The sequence below is a fragment of the Acomys minous genome (assembly GCF_964271855.1).
Source record: "Acomys minous genome assembly, chromosome: 8".
In the NCBI taxonomy this organism is placed as follows: domain Eukaryota; kingdom Metazoa; phylum Chordata; class Mammalia; order Rodentia; family Muridae; genus Acomys; species Acomys minous.
Window position 1 is genome coordinate 59,526,957 of NC_140489.1, and position 14,397 is coordinate 59,541,353.

At 37.2% G+C, this 14,397-nt stretch overlaps 1 protein-coding gene across 6 annotated transcripts in view; it reads left to right on the top strand.

Moving 5' to 3' along the window:
- The window catches only part of RALGAPA1 (Ral GTPase activating protein catalytic subunit alpha 1), a 210,289-nt gene that overhangs the window by 135,773 nt on the left and 60,119 nt on the right, over positions 1–14,397 (top strand). For all 6 annotated transcript variants that reach the window (XR_014780905.1, XM_084791681.1, XM_084791684.1 and 3 more), the window contains 4 exons: positions 1,631–1,765; positions 2,259–2,442; positions 10,268–11,129; positions 13,831–13,902. Coding sequence is in view for 5 of the 6 variants with exons in the window: in XM_084791681.1 (XP_084647807.1) it covers positions 1,631–1,765; positions 2,259–2,442; positions 10,268–11,129; positions 13,831–13,902 (1,253 nt within the window). In the remaining variant the exon portion in view is untranslated. The remainder of the gene's footprint in view (positions 1–1,630; positions 1,766–2,258; positions 2,443–10,267; positions 11,130–13,830; positions 13,903–14,397) is intronic.

Genomic DNA, 14,397 nt, shown 5'->3' on the forward strand with positions numbered 1-14,397 from the left:
CAGATCCCCGTAGCTGCCTGATTGCCTAGCATTAATTATGATTTTGAAATTTACTACGTAAGATAATTCTGTTTTAGGGTAAAAGTATTGTTTATGCTAACAATTATTTTAGTTACTGAAAGGTTTTATTCTAAAAAATGAGTAAATGCTTTCTGGAAGGATACTCAGTGAGGTGTTACAAATTAGAAAAGGAAAATGACCCCAGTTCAAATCCAGAACCACATAAAATGCCAGGCATAAAGGCACACACCAGTAGTCCCAGTGCTGGGGAAACAGAAACAGGAGGATACTTGGGGCTTGCTATCCAGCCAGTCTAGCTGAATCAGTGAGTACTGGGTGCAGGGAGAGATCCTGTCTCAAACAATAAGATGGAGAGCAGTTTAGAAAGACACCAAACAAAGATGTCTGGCCTCATTCACACATGCACATGCACAGACATACATACACACAGCAAAGTTGGACATATGAGCTGGCTCAATGAGCAAAAGTACTTGTTAGCAAGGCTAATGACCTAATCTTAATCTCTGGAATGGAGAAAAACAACTCCCACAAGTTTTCCTCAGACCTCTACAAGCTTCATGCCAGATACACTACCACATATGCACACAAAAAATAATAATGAATAGAAAAATCAGAAAACAGACATAATTGAACTAAATGAATATGAACTAAAACTTTATGTTATATCTTTGTATAGCTACTTGAATGAAGTTTTGTTTCCTTTTCCTTTTTTGTGTAATGCTTAGAGTGCTAAGCTCAGGATGCTCTTTCTCTGGCCTATATGCTCAACTTCAATGTATATCACTTTTATAATTAATGAATTGTCTATCAGTGTCAGGATTCATAGTTGAATTTAGGATTTATGGTTGCTATAATAAATTCCAGAAACCCAAGAATAAGAACATGATTTATTGATTATTAGTAATCAATGGAGATTAATAATCAGTGGTCTGGAAATAAGGCTCATTTGGTAACATGTTTGCTTAGCATTGACAAAGCCCAGGATTCAGTCTCTGGCATTGCATAAGCCTGGCATGTTGGCACAGCTTTGTAGTCTCAGTGCTTGGGAAGAGGAGGCAGGAAGATCAGGACTCAAGTTCATTCATGGCTGATGTATTAGTTATTTTTCTTTTGTCTTTAATAAAATACTTGATAAATGTAACTTAAGGAAGGAGTGTGAGGCAGGTAGTCACACTGTGTGTGTGGTCAAGGAGCAGAGTGATGAATGAGCTTTGCATCCCAGTGCATGTAAAAGTGCTACCTGCATTTTAGGTAGTGTTCATGTATCTCAGCTACTCAGCTTTGCTGGGTGTGGGTGTGGGTGTGGGTGGGGTGGGGATGGGGCTTGGGATGGGGGTGGGGGTGGGCCAGAGGCCCATGTTTGGTGTTTTCCTCAATTGCTCTCCACCTTACTATTTTGAGACAGAATCTCTCAGTCCAATTTCTAAACTGTCATGGACATAGAGCAATTTGTCTCCTAGGTGATTCTAGATCCTATCAACTTGATAATATTAGAGCATCGTTGCTGCCACATCCTTGGCTGTATGAGAGCCTTTCTCAAAAAGGGGGTTAGGGGTAGCCCTTCTCTTATAACTTACATTGGTAAGCATTTTATTGTTATTTGTTGTAGTTGGTTGTATCATTACTACTTTGCCTTCTGGACTGGATCATGGCCTTACCTTTAAAGACACTACTCCATCCAGTCCACGCCACAGGAGCAGAAAATGATAAGACCGAAAAATCTGTCCTCAATTGCATTTATAAGGTAAGTCATTGTTGTTGTTGTTGTTGTTGTTTATTCTAGACAGGGTTTCTCTGTGTAGCCTTGGCTGTCCTAGACTTGCTTTGTAGACCAGGCTGATCTCGAACTCACAGAGATCCACCAGCTTGAAGTAAATCTTCTTGGGTCTTTATTATTTATTTCATAACCAAGTGTTTTTAAACTTCAGAAATAACATTCCTGAGTATAGTCTTAGTTTAGAACTAGATATTTTCTAAAATACGTAGACTTTGCTTATAGGACCTGAAGTAATTTATAAATGCATTTATAAGACAGACTTTTTGTTCCATTACAAAAGTTTGAGAGAGGTTAGATAGATCTTGTTGAATATGAGAACCACTGGTTATAGTTCACTCATCTTTTTACAAGATTTTAAACATTGCCTTTATTGAAGAGCTAAGTTTTAAGATACTTGTTTTTATCAAGCTTTCTTGTTACGGGTGACTTTGTTTTCTTTTCATATTTTCTTTTCCCTTAGGTGTTACATGGGTGTGTGTATGGAGCACAGTGTTTTAGTAATCCAAAGTACTTTCCAGTAAGCCTTTCTGATTTGGCATCTGTAGATTATGATCCTTTTATGCATTTGGAAAGTCTGAAAGAACCTGAACCTCTGCACTCTCCTGACTCAGAGCGGTCTTCTAAGCTCCAGCCTGTGACAGAAGGTAACGTGAGTTCCCTGAAGACAGAAGTATTGCTTGGGTCCTGACGAGCTGTGATTTGAGGCTATTCATGAAACTAGCCCTCTGGCTATTACCTCTCTGCCTAACCACGTATTACCTATCATAAGTTAGTTTTCAATGTAAAAAACTTCATGTGTACAATTGCTAATATTGTATATAGTAATATTCCCTTTATACTCTGGCTAACTTAATATTAGGAATACCTTGTTGTAGATTTCATAGTATTTTTGAAGAATGAGGGAATTTTTAAGTCTGACAGACTTGCTAGTAACTCTCAATTCCTGAGTAACTTTCTAGTTCCTCATTTATAAAATGCATTTTAATAATATCAGTGCCAACATAGGTTGTTTTGAGAACTAACAGATTATATTGTAAATCTCTTTGTACAGTTCTTAGTATATAGTGGGTTCAGCAATCAATAGCATTTTAAAATTTGTATTTGATAATTATATGTGTATATACACAGAGGACAACTTATGGGAGTCAACTCTCTCCTGTCATGTGGGTTCCCCGAATAACTCAAGTTGTCAGGCTTGGCAGCAAATGCCTTTACCTGTGAGCCCTCTCACTGCCTCCTTCTGAAAGTACTCCTAAAGGAGCTTGAAAGAAAGGGAGGGAAAAAGAAAATGAAATGTTTCTTAAGTAGGTAGACTAAAGGCTAATTCCGGTTTAAAGTGGTTTTTAAGGATGAACTGAGTTGAATATCTTAAAATCTGAGGAAATAAGTGAGTAGGGTTTATTTTTTTATTTAATTAATTTGTTCAAGTTACATCTCAATTGTTATCCCATCCCTTGTATCCTCCTGTTCTTCCCTCCCACTCGCTTTCACCCTATTCCCCTCCTGTTGGCTCAGTTTATTAACAATTAAACTTTATTATACAACCCAACTAGCATATACAAGAAGGAAAAAAAGGTTAAAGGGACAGAAGATTAAAACCTCCTGGAATCCGTTCGGCAGGACGGGTCCTTAGGTGTCTCAGTCCCACGAGCTGGTCCGGTCCTTTCCTCTCTCTCCGCGCCTTCTCCTTCTCTCCTTCTACCTCTTGTTTTTCTCTCCCCCACCTTCCCAGTCATATGTAAAGGGCGGTCCCTTCTCCCTTCAAGAGTCAATTAGGAAAACAATAGCCACGGTGGGGTTCCTAGGTAGGCTTCCTGAATTCCAAGCCCAGGAAGGCTCCAAACAGTCTCTCACAAGGTATTCATGGTGTGCCCCAAGGGTAAAGCCCGCCAAGACTGCTTCCACCTGCGACAAAGCTTAATCTATCCCACACCCTCCCCTAGGTCTATGACCGAAGGGGACCTCCTCCCCCATTATACGGTCACAGCCTATCAAGTCTTATCTTGGTAGTCTGCTTATCCTTTCTCTGAGTGCCACTAGGCCTCCTCACCAAGGGGAAGTAGTCAAATATGGGGTACCAGAGTTCATGTCAGAGTCAGTCCCCGCCCCCCACTCAACTCTGGAGAATGTCCTGTCCATTGGCTAAGTAAAGGTTCGACGTTTACTGCATGTATTATTCTTGGTTGGTGCAGTAGTTTAAGCAGAACCCCTGGGCCCAGATCCGCCTGTCATGATGTTCTTTTTATAGGTTTCTAGTACCCTCTGGTTCCTTCTATTTCCCCATTCTCCCACACTTCTCTCACCTAGAGTCCCAATAGGATGTCCTCAAATCTATCTCCATCTCCTGGTAAGTGAAGACTTTCATGTGACATGTCTCTTGGGCTAGTATGCAGATATAAGTGAGTATATACCATGTGAGTCTTTCTGCTTCTGGGTTAACTCACTCATTATGATCATTTCTAGTTCCATCCATTTGTCCACAAATTTTGGGATTTACTTGTTTTTTATAGCTGAATAGTGTTCCATAGTATAAATGTACCACAGTTTCTTTATCCATTCTTTGACTGAGGGACACTTAGGCTGTTTCCAGGTTCTGGCTATTATGAATAAGGCCACTATGAACACAGTTGAGCAAATGTCCTTGTTGTGTGGTCACCTATAAGAAAGTAAAGCAGTGGCTCACAATTGAGCTCTCACTAGACTATGGATACTCTAATTCCATCTGTAGATGTTGATGGACTGTCTTCCAATCCTGGCTATCCAGCCAGGCTTTCCAAGGCTCTGCATTTGAGATTGGTGGCCATGCTTGAGAACACCTCACAGTTGGTGTACTATGCCAGTGGATCTTAACACTGGTGTTTTAAGGAGTAGAATTTCTTTAAATAAGTTTAACAAGGAAGCTCAGTTTGTAAAACTTTTTAAAGTTTAAAGCTAAAGCAGAGTGGAGCTTAAAAATCTAGTCACCTTTCCAGGGGCTTATCCAAGGAACCTAAAACACAAGTAGAGACTCATCATCAGACTAGGAAGTTTTGGGTAAAAATTAGGCTATGAAGGACCAGTTTGATTTTTCCAATGTAAAAGAATAGTTAACAAATGATTAAAAGACTTGTCTTGATCCTAATAATGGTTTGATGGCATACATAAAACTGAAGTTATGAAATTAAAAGTGAAGGAAAATGATTGGCTCCAGCTTTGAGTTGAATATAATTGAATATAGCTAGCTAACAATTTGCCTAGAATACAAATACATAAATTAATAGGAATATAATAATTTAATTATTAGCTCTGAAAAACATTCTGGACAGTGAAATAGGACAGAAAGTTAGACAGTAATTGATATTAATGAAAAACTGTTTGGACACCATGAAGTGTTTTATCTTATATAGTATTATATAAACAGGTGTTTTTTCTTTGCATTCAAAGGTAGCATTCTAAGACAGCACACTTTAAAAGAATAATAAAGTTTACTTATGTGTAAAAAGGTTTTTTATTTTTAAAATATTGAGAGTATGTGTGCGCACATATGCTTGGAAGTCAGAGAACAACTTGTGGGAATTGATTCTGTGCTTTCACTGTGTGGATTCTGGGGATGGAGCTCAGGTCCCCAGGCTTGGTAGCAATCATCTTTACCTGCTGAGCCATCTCCCCTCCCCCAGTTTCAGTGACTTACAAAAGAGTACAATAAGTAGAGGAAAAATATCTAAAAGACGAGCTTAATATTGATACCAAATACTCAGCATTTTTGTTTCCTATGTATAGCAGAACTCCTAGACCTGCCCGCAGAACGAAAAATGACACAGGTCTTTTAATATTTGAAAGCTTTTCTTAAGACATTTTAGTCTGGCAGATTCCCAGCCAGCTTCCAAGCTTAACCAACTAAGCCTGGCACTGTGTCCCACCAAATGGCCCACTCTACCTCTCTGCTCCTGTTCATGTCCATCCTTCTGGCAAATCTCCTGCCTTTCCTTTCTTCCTTCCGGAGTCCCTTGTCTTCCAGAAGTTACACCTTCCAGTTTCTGCCCAGATATTGGTCATCAACTCTGTTACATCTTATTTAGGCAAGTGAGGAAGGACGAATGTTTACAAAATATGAGAGCGTTGATGAACCATAAAAATAACAATACCAAGGTCTGGCAATTACTTAACTCTGCCAGTTGAGCAATCAACAATTGAACATATGGAGGCATGCCTTCACACAGTGAATTCCAACATCTATATCAAGTTGTTCCTTTGGGCTTCCTCAAAGATAGTGAGGACCACATAAATTCAGACTAGGTTAGGAATGGCATGATGTTTCAACAGGTGGGACTGCTGTATCTACTCTGGTCTGTAGTAGTGGGGGTTTCTTGGGGTTTTGCAGGAGGAGGTTGTTTTGTTGACTTTTTTAAGGCAAAAAAATGACTAATCAGTATGTCTTTGACTAAGACATGCTTCTTTGTCTTCAAGTACTTTTTTGGCCAATGAATTCTAAGCATAGAGTGCCCATAATCAGCTCAGTATTGGATTGAAAAGTGATTTGAAAACTATTGGCAGAGATGGCTATAATTATTAAATTTACTACAGAACAAGGCAAGGTAGTGAAGTTGGCTTTTTGTCAAATGTCAGTATTTTTATTAGCAAAAACTTCATCATTTGCAGGGCCAGAGTGAAAGGAGGCTCCAAAGATCCGTTCTTTCATAATTATAGTTTCACCTATACATATTATGCAAAGCTAATATTTAAAGCATTTGCCAAAATTAACTTCCTCTGCATGTCTTTTATAGCACAGTGAATTGCAGCAGCTTTTTATGGCTTGCTGCTTTTGTATGCCATAATAATCCATAATTATGGGTTTGCTGCAAATGATGTAGGGTTTGTTTAATGTAACCATCTGAAAAGATAACCCTGATTAGCCAGGTTTGTTTAATGAATGCTAGTTATATAATGCCCTAGAAGCGCTGGTATCGTCGTTTTGCATTTGTCACCGGGACAGTTATTTTAGGATTTGATTTTACTTTTTAAATTAGAGAATTTTTATGTCTTCCTTCTATCTTAGGAGATAAGTATGAAAGAGATATTTTCTTTAATTTAGTGCTCAAAGATCTAAATAAATTCTAACCACCCAATTAACAAGTTAAGAGATTTTGATATTTTTTTATATGTGCATAGATCCTGAATTTAGAGAAGCAGCTTAGGAAAAAAATTATTTTGATCATATCTGAATTTGAAATCTACCATTTGTGTATTTTCAGTATTAATAATTGTAGCAGATTACAGCAACTTTTTACAGCTTGGTATTTTTATATGCTACTTAAGATAGGTGGTGAGTATTTAAGTGGATAAGACTTTTTAAATTTTGTGGTTCTTGAGCTGGGTCTTACTATGTGTTCAGGCCAGCCTGAATCAGGAGCTCCTTGTGATCCTCCTGCCTCAGCCTACCCGAGTGTAGGGTTATGTAAGTGACCTCCATTTCCAGCTCCACGAGCTCTTTTAAACTGGATCCCCATTGTTTGATCCTTTGGGCAGAGGATATGTAGGATAGACTACTACTTGGGCGTGGGGGCTTATGCTCTGTGAGTAAGTAGGGCCACCCTTGGGGTTTGCTTAGTCCTTGTAATGCTATCAAAACTGAATGGTTTATATTGTATTTATTATGCTGAGCTTTGTACATAGGTGCTTTGAATTCATCTTTACACATAAGTCTAGGCTGTTCTTACAGAGCAATGGAATAAAGAGTTTTCTGTGATTTGTCCAAGATCACAGAGCAGGCTAAAGCCAGAGCTGTTTCTGATCCCTTTTGGCAATCGCATCTGTTAAACTGTACTCCCTTCTTCCTTCATGATGTAAACTTTTATGTTCTGTAAAGAAGATTATTTTTAGGAATGACTCACTTGTTTAAGTATGTCATTCCCTAGGTGAAAGTACAAGTAAAGAATAGAATTTTTTTATTGCATCAAAAAGTTAGTTTTCACTGGGCATGATAGCATAGCACTCAGGAGACAGAGGCAGGCAGATCTCTGAGTTCTAGGCCAGCCTGGTCTACACAGAGAAAACTTGTCTCAAACAAACAAAAAGTAGTTTTAATTTTTTATTGCCATTTAAGACATGATTTACTCATATTTAGGTGAACTTTACTTATGGGTCCTAACTATTTATTCAGTAACTTATGCTATATATTACCCTTTTGAAGGTCCTGTGTACAGAAATTTTGGGAGCTTTTTTATGTTTATTATTTTAGCATATGCATTTATATTAGTACACATATATACAATAAACTACCTATAGCAAGAAGAACCATGACACAATCAGGAATTACATAAATGTTAACATTCTTAGTGTTTTGGCTATTTGTATTTGACAGCCTTGAAGAAAACATTTTTCCTATCTTGGTGCGTTTAAAATTCTGACTGTAAATCAATCTCCATCACATCTTGTTGTTATCAACTTAAAACATCTATCTGGACCTAAAATCATCTTAACCCCTAAACAACTAAGACCAGGTAGCTTAGTTTTACAGAAAATTTAAAATTTAAATTCATTGTTTTCATTTGTCACAAAGAAAAAGGCACTTTAAGAAAAAGTAAAGTGTGTAGATACTGGTGTGTAAGACAAAAGACCAGCTGGTAAATCACTCAGCTTTCTGAACCATTTGTCCTCGTGTATAAGATGAGCTTTGATACTTACTCAGTTGCCATTACGGAACGCACAGCAGACGTTAGATTGGAGCCAGTCCTTTCTCATCATCTTGTTACACAGCTTTGAAAATAAAAGAATAAATCAAGATGAACTATTTAAAGTTATCGTGTGCTATTAAATAGCTGATTTTCAGAACGAGCATGAACACATTTAAAAGTAGCTCAATGTGTATGTGTGTGTTTTGAAGATTAATTTTTTATGTGAACATTTTAAAAATCAACGGAATACTATTGAAAACTGCCCATTGTTGGCAGTTAGAGATCATATGGTGAGCAGAGAAACTGACTGCTTGCTTAACTTTCTATCTGTGCCAGTGTTATAGTTCTCAATTTCAAGGTCTGAAACCTTAAAAATGCAACACAATAGACTATTCTTTAAGAAGTCATGCCAGTACTGCACAAACCAGTTTATTTTTAAGTTTGTTGAAATATAGTTTACATAAAATACATGCCTCTTTTGATAAGGCAGTTTTTTTTATATAGTCAGCATTTTGGTAGTAACAAAATTATATTCATTTTACCAAAAATCACCAGGCTAAACACTTAATATTGGAATCTCCAGCTGAGGCTATAACTCAACTAAAGTGGAGCACATGCCTATGTTCTGTGAAGCCTTAAGTTCAATCCTCAGCACCATCCCCACCCCCAAAAGGAAGTTTAATAGTATGCAAATCAAGACTTTTTAATTCTGAAATTTTTACATTTATTTTGATAGGTAAGTCCTAGTTTCCCCAACTGGTTAGCTTTCAGGAAAACGATAGATGAATAGGTAGAGAAAGAAAGAATACAAAGACAAGATCATTCTCTGACCATAGTAGAATAATAGAGAAATAGAGTCATTTGGTAACTATATCTAAATCTAAGTGGAGGCAGGAACACTAACTCCTCCTCAACCCTCATACAACAAAGCATCCTCTTCTGACATGAATTACTAAAATATCCTTACCAGTGACAGCTCTCTTCCTACTGCTTAAATTGACAATATCAAGAAAATAACCAGTTGTCTTCCTAACACCACTCACTCCAAGCTAGCCTCTGCAGCCCCACAGCTGATATTTGGAGCTTGGCCTTTAAAGTTCCCTTGTCATATAAGGCTGCACTAATTCACTATTTGAATTCAGGTATCACTTTTTTCTGACACACTTTTTATCATCAATAAAAGCCAGAATGAAATGACATTTCAAGATGCTGCAAACTATGTCTCTAATCTGGAATATCATTGTGAGATAAATGTTATCAGTTAGATAGATTTCATTAGTTTTTTTAATCTGTATGTTTAGTGTATTTCAGGAAATTGATTTCTGATACCTTCGATCTTCAAAGATGATCTACATTTAAAAGCTTCTGTCTAAATTGTGGATCCATAAGCAACAGTTCTAAAAGTGCTTCCTTATAAAATACACAAACTGCTTCATCACAAAAGTTTTCCCTTTTTAGGGAAATAGGAGTACTATTTCCATTACTCCTATAATAAGAAAGCTATGTGGGTGGTAGTGGCTCATGCCTTTAAACACAACACTCTGGAGGCAGAGGCAGGTAGATCTTTGTAAGATCAAAGTAAGCCTGGTTTACAGAGGGAGTTCCAGAACAGCCAGGACTACATAGAGAAACCCTGTCTCACACAAAAAGAAAAGAAAAGAAAAAAGAAGAAACCTAAATTACATATATTAATATTCAGATACTTGATTGTGATTTAACAATGCAATGAAGTCCTCCTTCTTTTCTAATTGTTTTATGACTCCTAGGAAGCAGTATTATTCCCACTCATTTGTGGTTTTTGTTTTTGTTTTTTCAGTGAAAACTCAGATGCAACAAGGATTAATCTCTATAGCAGCCCGCACTGTTATTACCCATTTGGTGAATCACTTGGGTCATTATCCAATGAGTGGTGGTCCTGCTATGCTAACAAGTCAGGTCTGTGAAAATCATGACAATCACTATAGTGAAAGTACTGAACTTTCTCCTGAGCTCTTTGAAAGTCCAAATATTCAGTTTTTTGTGCTGAATAATACAACCTTAGTATCTTGTATCCAGATACGATCAGAAGAGAGTTTGCCTGGAGGAGGTTTGGCTGCTGGCCTTGTGTCAGCCAATTCAAATGTTAGAATCATAGTACGTGATCTCTCTGGAAAGTACTCATGGGATTCTGCCATACTGTATGGACCACCCGTTGTAAGTGCTTTGCCTGAGCCTACATCTTTCTTACTTTCAATGTCTCACCAAGAGAAGCCAGAAGAGCCTCCTACATCTAATGAATGCTTGGAAGACGTAACAGTAAAAGATGGACTCTCTCTCCAGCTTAGAAGGCTTAGAGAAACTGTACCAACTTGGTCTACAATAAGAGAGGAGGAAGATGTCCTTGATGAGCTCCTGCAGTATTTAGGCACTACAAGTCCTGAGTGTTTACAGAGAACTGGAATCTCCCTCAATGTTCCTGCTCCACAACCTGTATGCATTTCTGAAAAACAAGAGAATGACGTCATTAATGCTATCCTTAAGCAATACACAGAAGAGAAAGAGTTTGTAGAGAAGCACTTTAATGACTTAAACATGAAAGCCTCAGAACAAGATGAACCAACACCTCAGAAGCCTCAATCAGCATTTTATTACTGCAGATTGCTTCTTAGTATATTGGGAATGAATTCCTGGGACAAACGGTAAGAAGGAGGAAAGGTTTTCTTACATATATATATATTTTAATGTCCTTACTTCTGATCAATAATTTTAGTCTCATTTTTTTCTTATTAAATTCTACCTACCATGCTGGAAAGAAAGCTGCCTAAGAGTGTGTGCTCTTTCAAAGGACCCAAGTTTAGTTCCTAGCATCCCCAGTGAGCACCTCATAACTGTAACTCCAGCTGCAGTGAGTCTAACGCCCTCTTCAGGCCTCCGTGGGCATTGTAGTCACTTGCACACACATAGACACATGCACACATATATACACATAATTAAGAAATTTTTTTAAAAAATAGGAGTTGAAGAGTTGATTCAGTGGTTAAGAGCACTTGTTCTTGCAAAGTCCCTAAGTTCTATTCCCGGCACCCACATAGTGGCTGTAAATCCAGTTCTAGAGGAGCTAATCCTCCTCTCAACTCTGTACCAGGCATACATATGGTGCATACATACATGCAGGCATACATATGGTGCATACATACATGCAGGCAAAACACTCGGACACATAACATCAACCCTTTTAAGAGATGTTTTAGAAAGAAAATAAAACCTATAAATTCTATCTACCAATTAGTGTTTTGGCCAATAGACAAATTGTTTGGATTTGTTTGTTTAGTTGGTTGTTTGTTTTTTTTATATATATGAAAATTCAGAGAAATAAAAAGATCCTTAATCCAGTACATTCTTAACATTTTCATACTTACTATGAAGATTATATAGCTTAAAAATTACAGTCATATAATTGAAAGAACATCAAATTTTTAAACCTTCATTTAAGCTTATCAGTTTCTTAGATCAGTTACAATGTTTTCATTTCAAGTTTGAATTAAGAAGTAACTCAAAATTCGGGATCATATCAAGAAAATAATGGATTTTTCTATTTTTTTATACATGTCATAAAATCTTATTAAAAACTTGTACAGGGCATGTTGGTATATACCTGTATTTCTAGCATTTTGAAGACCAGCTTGGGCTGTAAGACACCCTGTCTCCAAAATCAAAACAAAACAGCCTTATGATAGGCCAGGAGAGTAGTGCAGTATCAGGGTGGCGTTCGTACTTGCAAGGCCTTGTGTTTAAGCTCCAGTACAGGAAACAGCAAATCAAATATCTTACATAACCAAACAAGAAGTTAAATGAAAAGAACATTTAAATCAGAACCAGGTTAGAGATTCTTTGTCTTTGAACTTTGGCCTATAGTGTCCAAATTAAGAATAATTTTTACCTCAATAGTAGAAAGAAGTAATGTACAAAAACACGTAAGACTTACTTCATATAAAGCATTACTCATACATATTTAGGTCTTTTGTTTGTTCTGGTTTTTTTGAGACAGGATCACATGTAATCCAGGCTGGCTTTGAACTGGCTCTGTAACTGAGGATGACTTTGAACCTCTTGCTCGTTCTGTCTCCACCTTTCAAGTGCTGAGACTATAGGTATGTGCCAACATGCCTGGCTACATTGAGGTTTTGTTGTTAATAAGAATTGAATACAGGATCTTGTTTTTAATTTTGTGCCATCAAATGACATAGGAGAGTAAATGACGTATTATTCCTTTTACCATTAAATAATAGAAAGATATCATTTTATTTAGCTTATAGTAGCAGGAAGAGAGAGGCTCAGAGATGACTGGAGGTGTAACTGTGCGATACGGTGGGCACATGTGAAACATTAGGATGGACTTGCTTTCCCTCTTGCTGAGTAGCTACATTTCACTGACTGAAAGCCCTCCACTTGTTAGACAGTATTCTTGCCTGGGCTGTTTTCCTTTACTTCTCATTTATTTTCTGGGGTATGGAGGCACACACATGCTATAGCACGTGATAGAAGTCAAAGAACAACTCTGTCCTTCCACGGTCAGAGTTTGAGGGATTATATACCCTTATTGTCAGGCTTAATAACACAAGGCACTATGACCTGCTGAGCCACATAAACTATTTTATATAAAGACCATAGTTTGCCTTATGTTGTGTCTGACTACATAAAAATGTCATTTAGTTATTAAAGAAATATATTCTAATTTCTTGTTATGGAATGGTCTATATATTTTCTCCTGAAAAAAGTTAAAGATGGAAAGCTATATTTTTTGACAACAAGTTTTTGTGCTTTCTGTCATAAGTAAGTACATTTTGTACTTTGTATTGATTTTATGTACATGTTTAGGACACAAAGTAAAAATTATATGTTTATTCATATTTCTAAAAAACATAATAGGACTGGGGGTATATAATATATATGGATGTACACACACATATGTACTAATAGCACTGAGGGTGTGTGTGTATTTTTCCAGTATGTGTAACCCTCCCATTTGATTATCTTGCACTATATACACACAACACACACACACACAGCAAAAAAAAAAGTTTTAATAAATGTAATATAAAACAAAAAAAGCAAGCTCTTACAAGTCCTTCTGTCCATTTCCCTGGATATAAGCGTGGGGTACTCAGAACACCTTCAGGGAGAGATGAGCTGGCCTTTATAAGGTGTCTGTCGGGAGTGAATGACAGCCTCATAGAAATAATGACATGTTCTTTACATTTTTTAGGGTCTGGTTCTCCTTTGTGTTAGAAGTATAGAAACATAAAGTATAAAAAGTTGCCTGAGTAGAATGGGAACTATTCCCAGACCGTCAAGTCCTTCCCTGCAAAGGTGCTGAAATGTTTATAAATCTCTACTTAGGAGGAGCTTTCATCTCCTGAAGAAAAATGAAAAGCTGCTGAGAGAACTTAGGAACTTGGATTCAAGGCAGTGGTGAGTTCTTGGAAAGCCTTCACATTTACAATTGGAAACTCTCAGCTATTTCTGTTGACAGTAATACTGTGAATAACTGTAAACTGTAACACTGTGCTGTTGAGTTACAGAACAGAAACTGTGTCATTGAACCTTAGATCAATTAATTTTTTAAAAAATATAGAACTGTCTTAAGATGTTTCTATAGTTGAAATACTTAACATTCTTTGTGTGCATTTCACAGTCCTCTTTTGAACTGGAGAAAATTAATTGGATGTGTAAAATATCCTCAGGTTTCTGTGCCGTACTTAACTGTCACTCGTTCTACTGCTTATGACAGATTGGAACGCTAATTTAAAACAAGCCGCCTACTAGGCCATCACTCTTGTGCAAGAGTTCGAAGTGGAGTGAGCTGATGTGCACAGTTGCTATATGAACTTTACATCTTTGAAAGCTCTATGTTGAGTCATTTTTTTCCAGTTTCAAAAAAGTTACCCTTTTATTCATATGTTACTC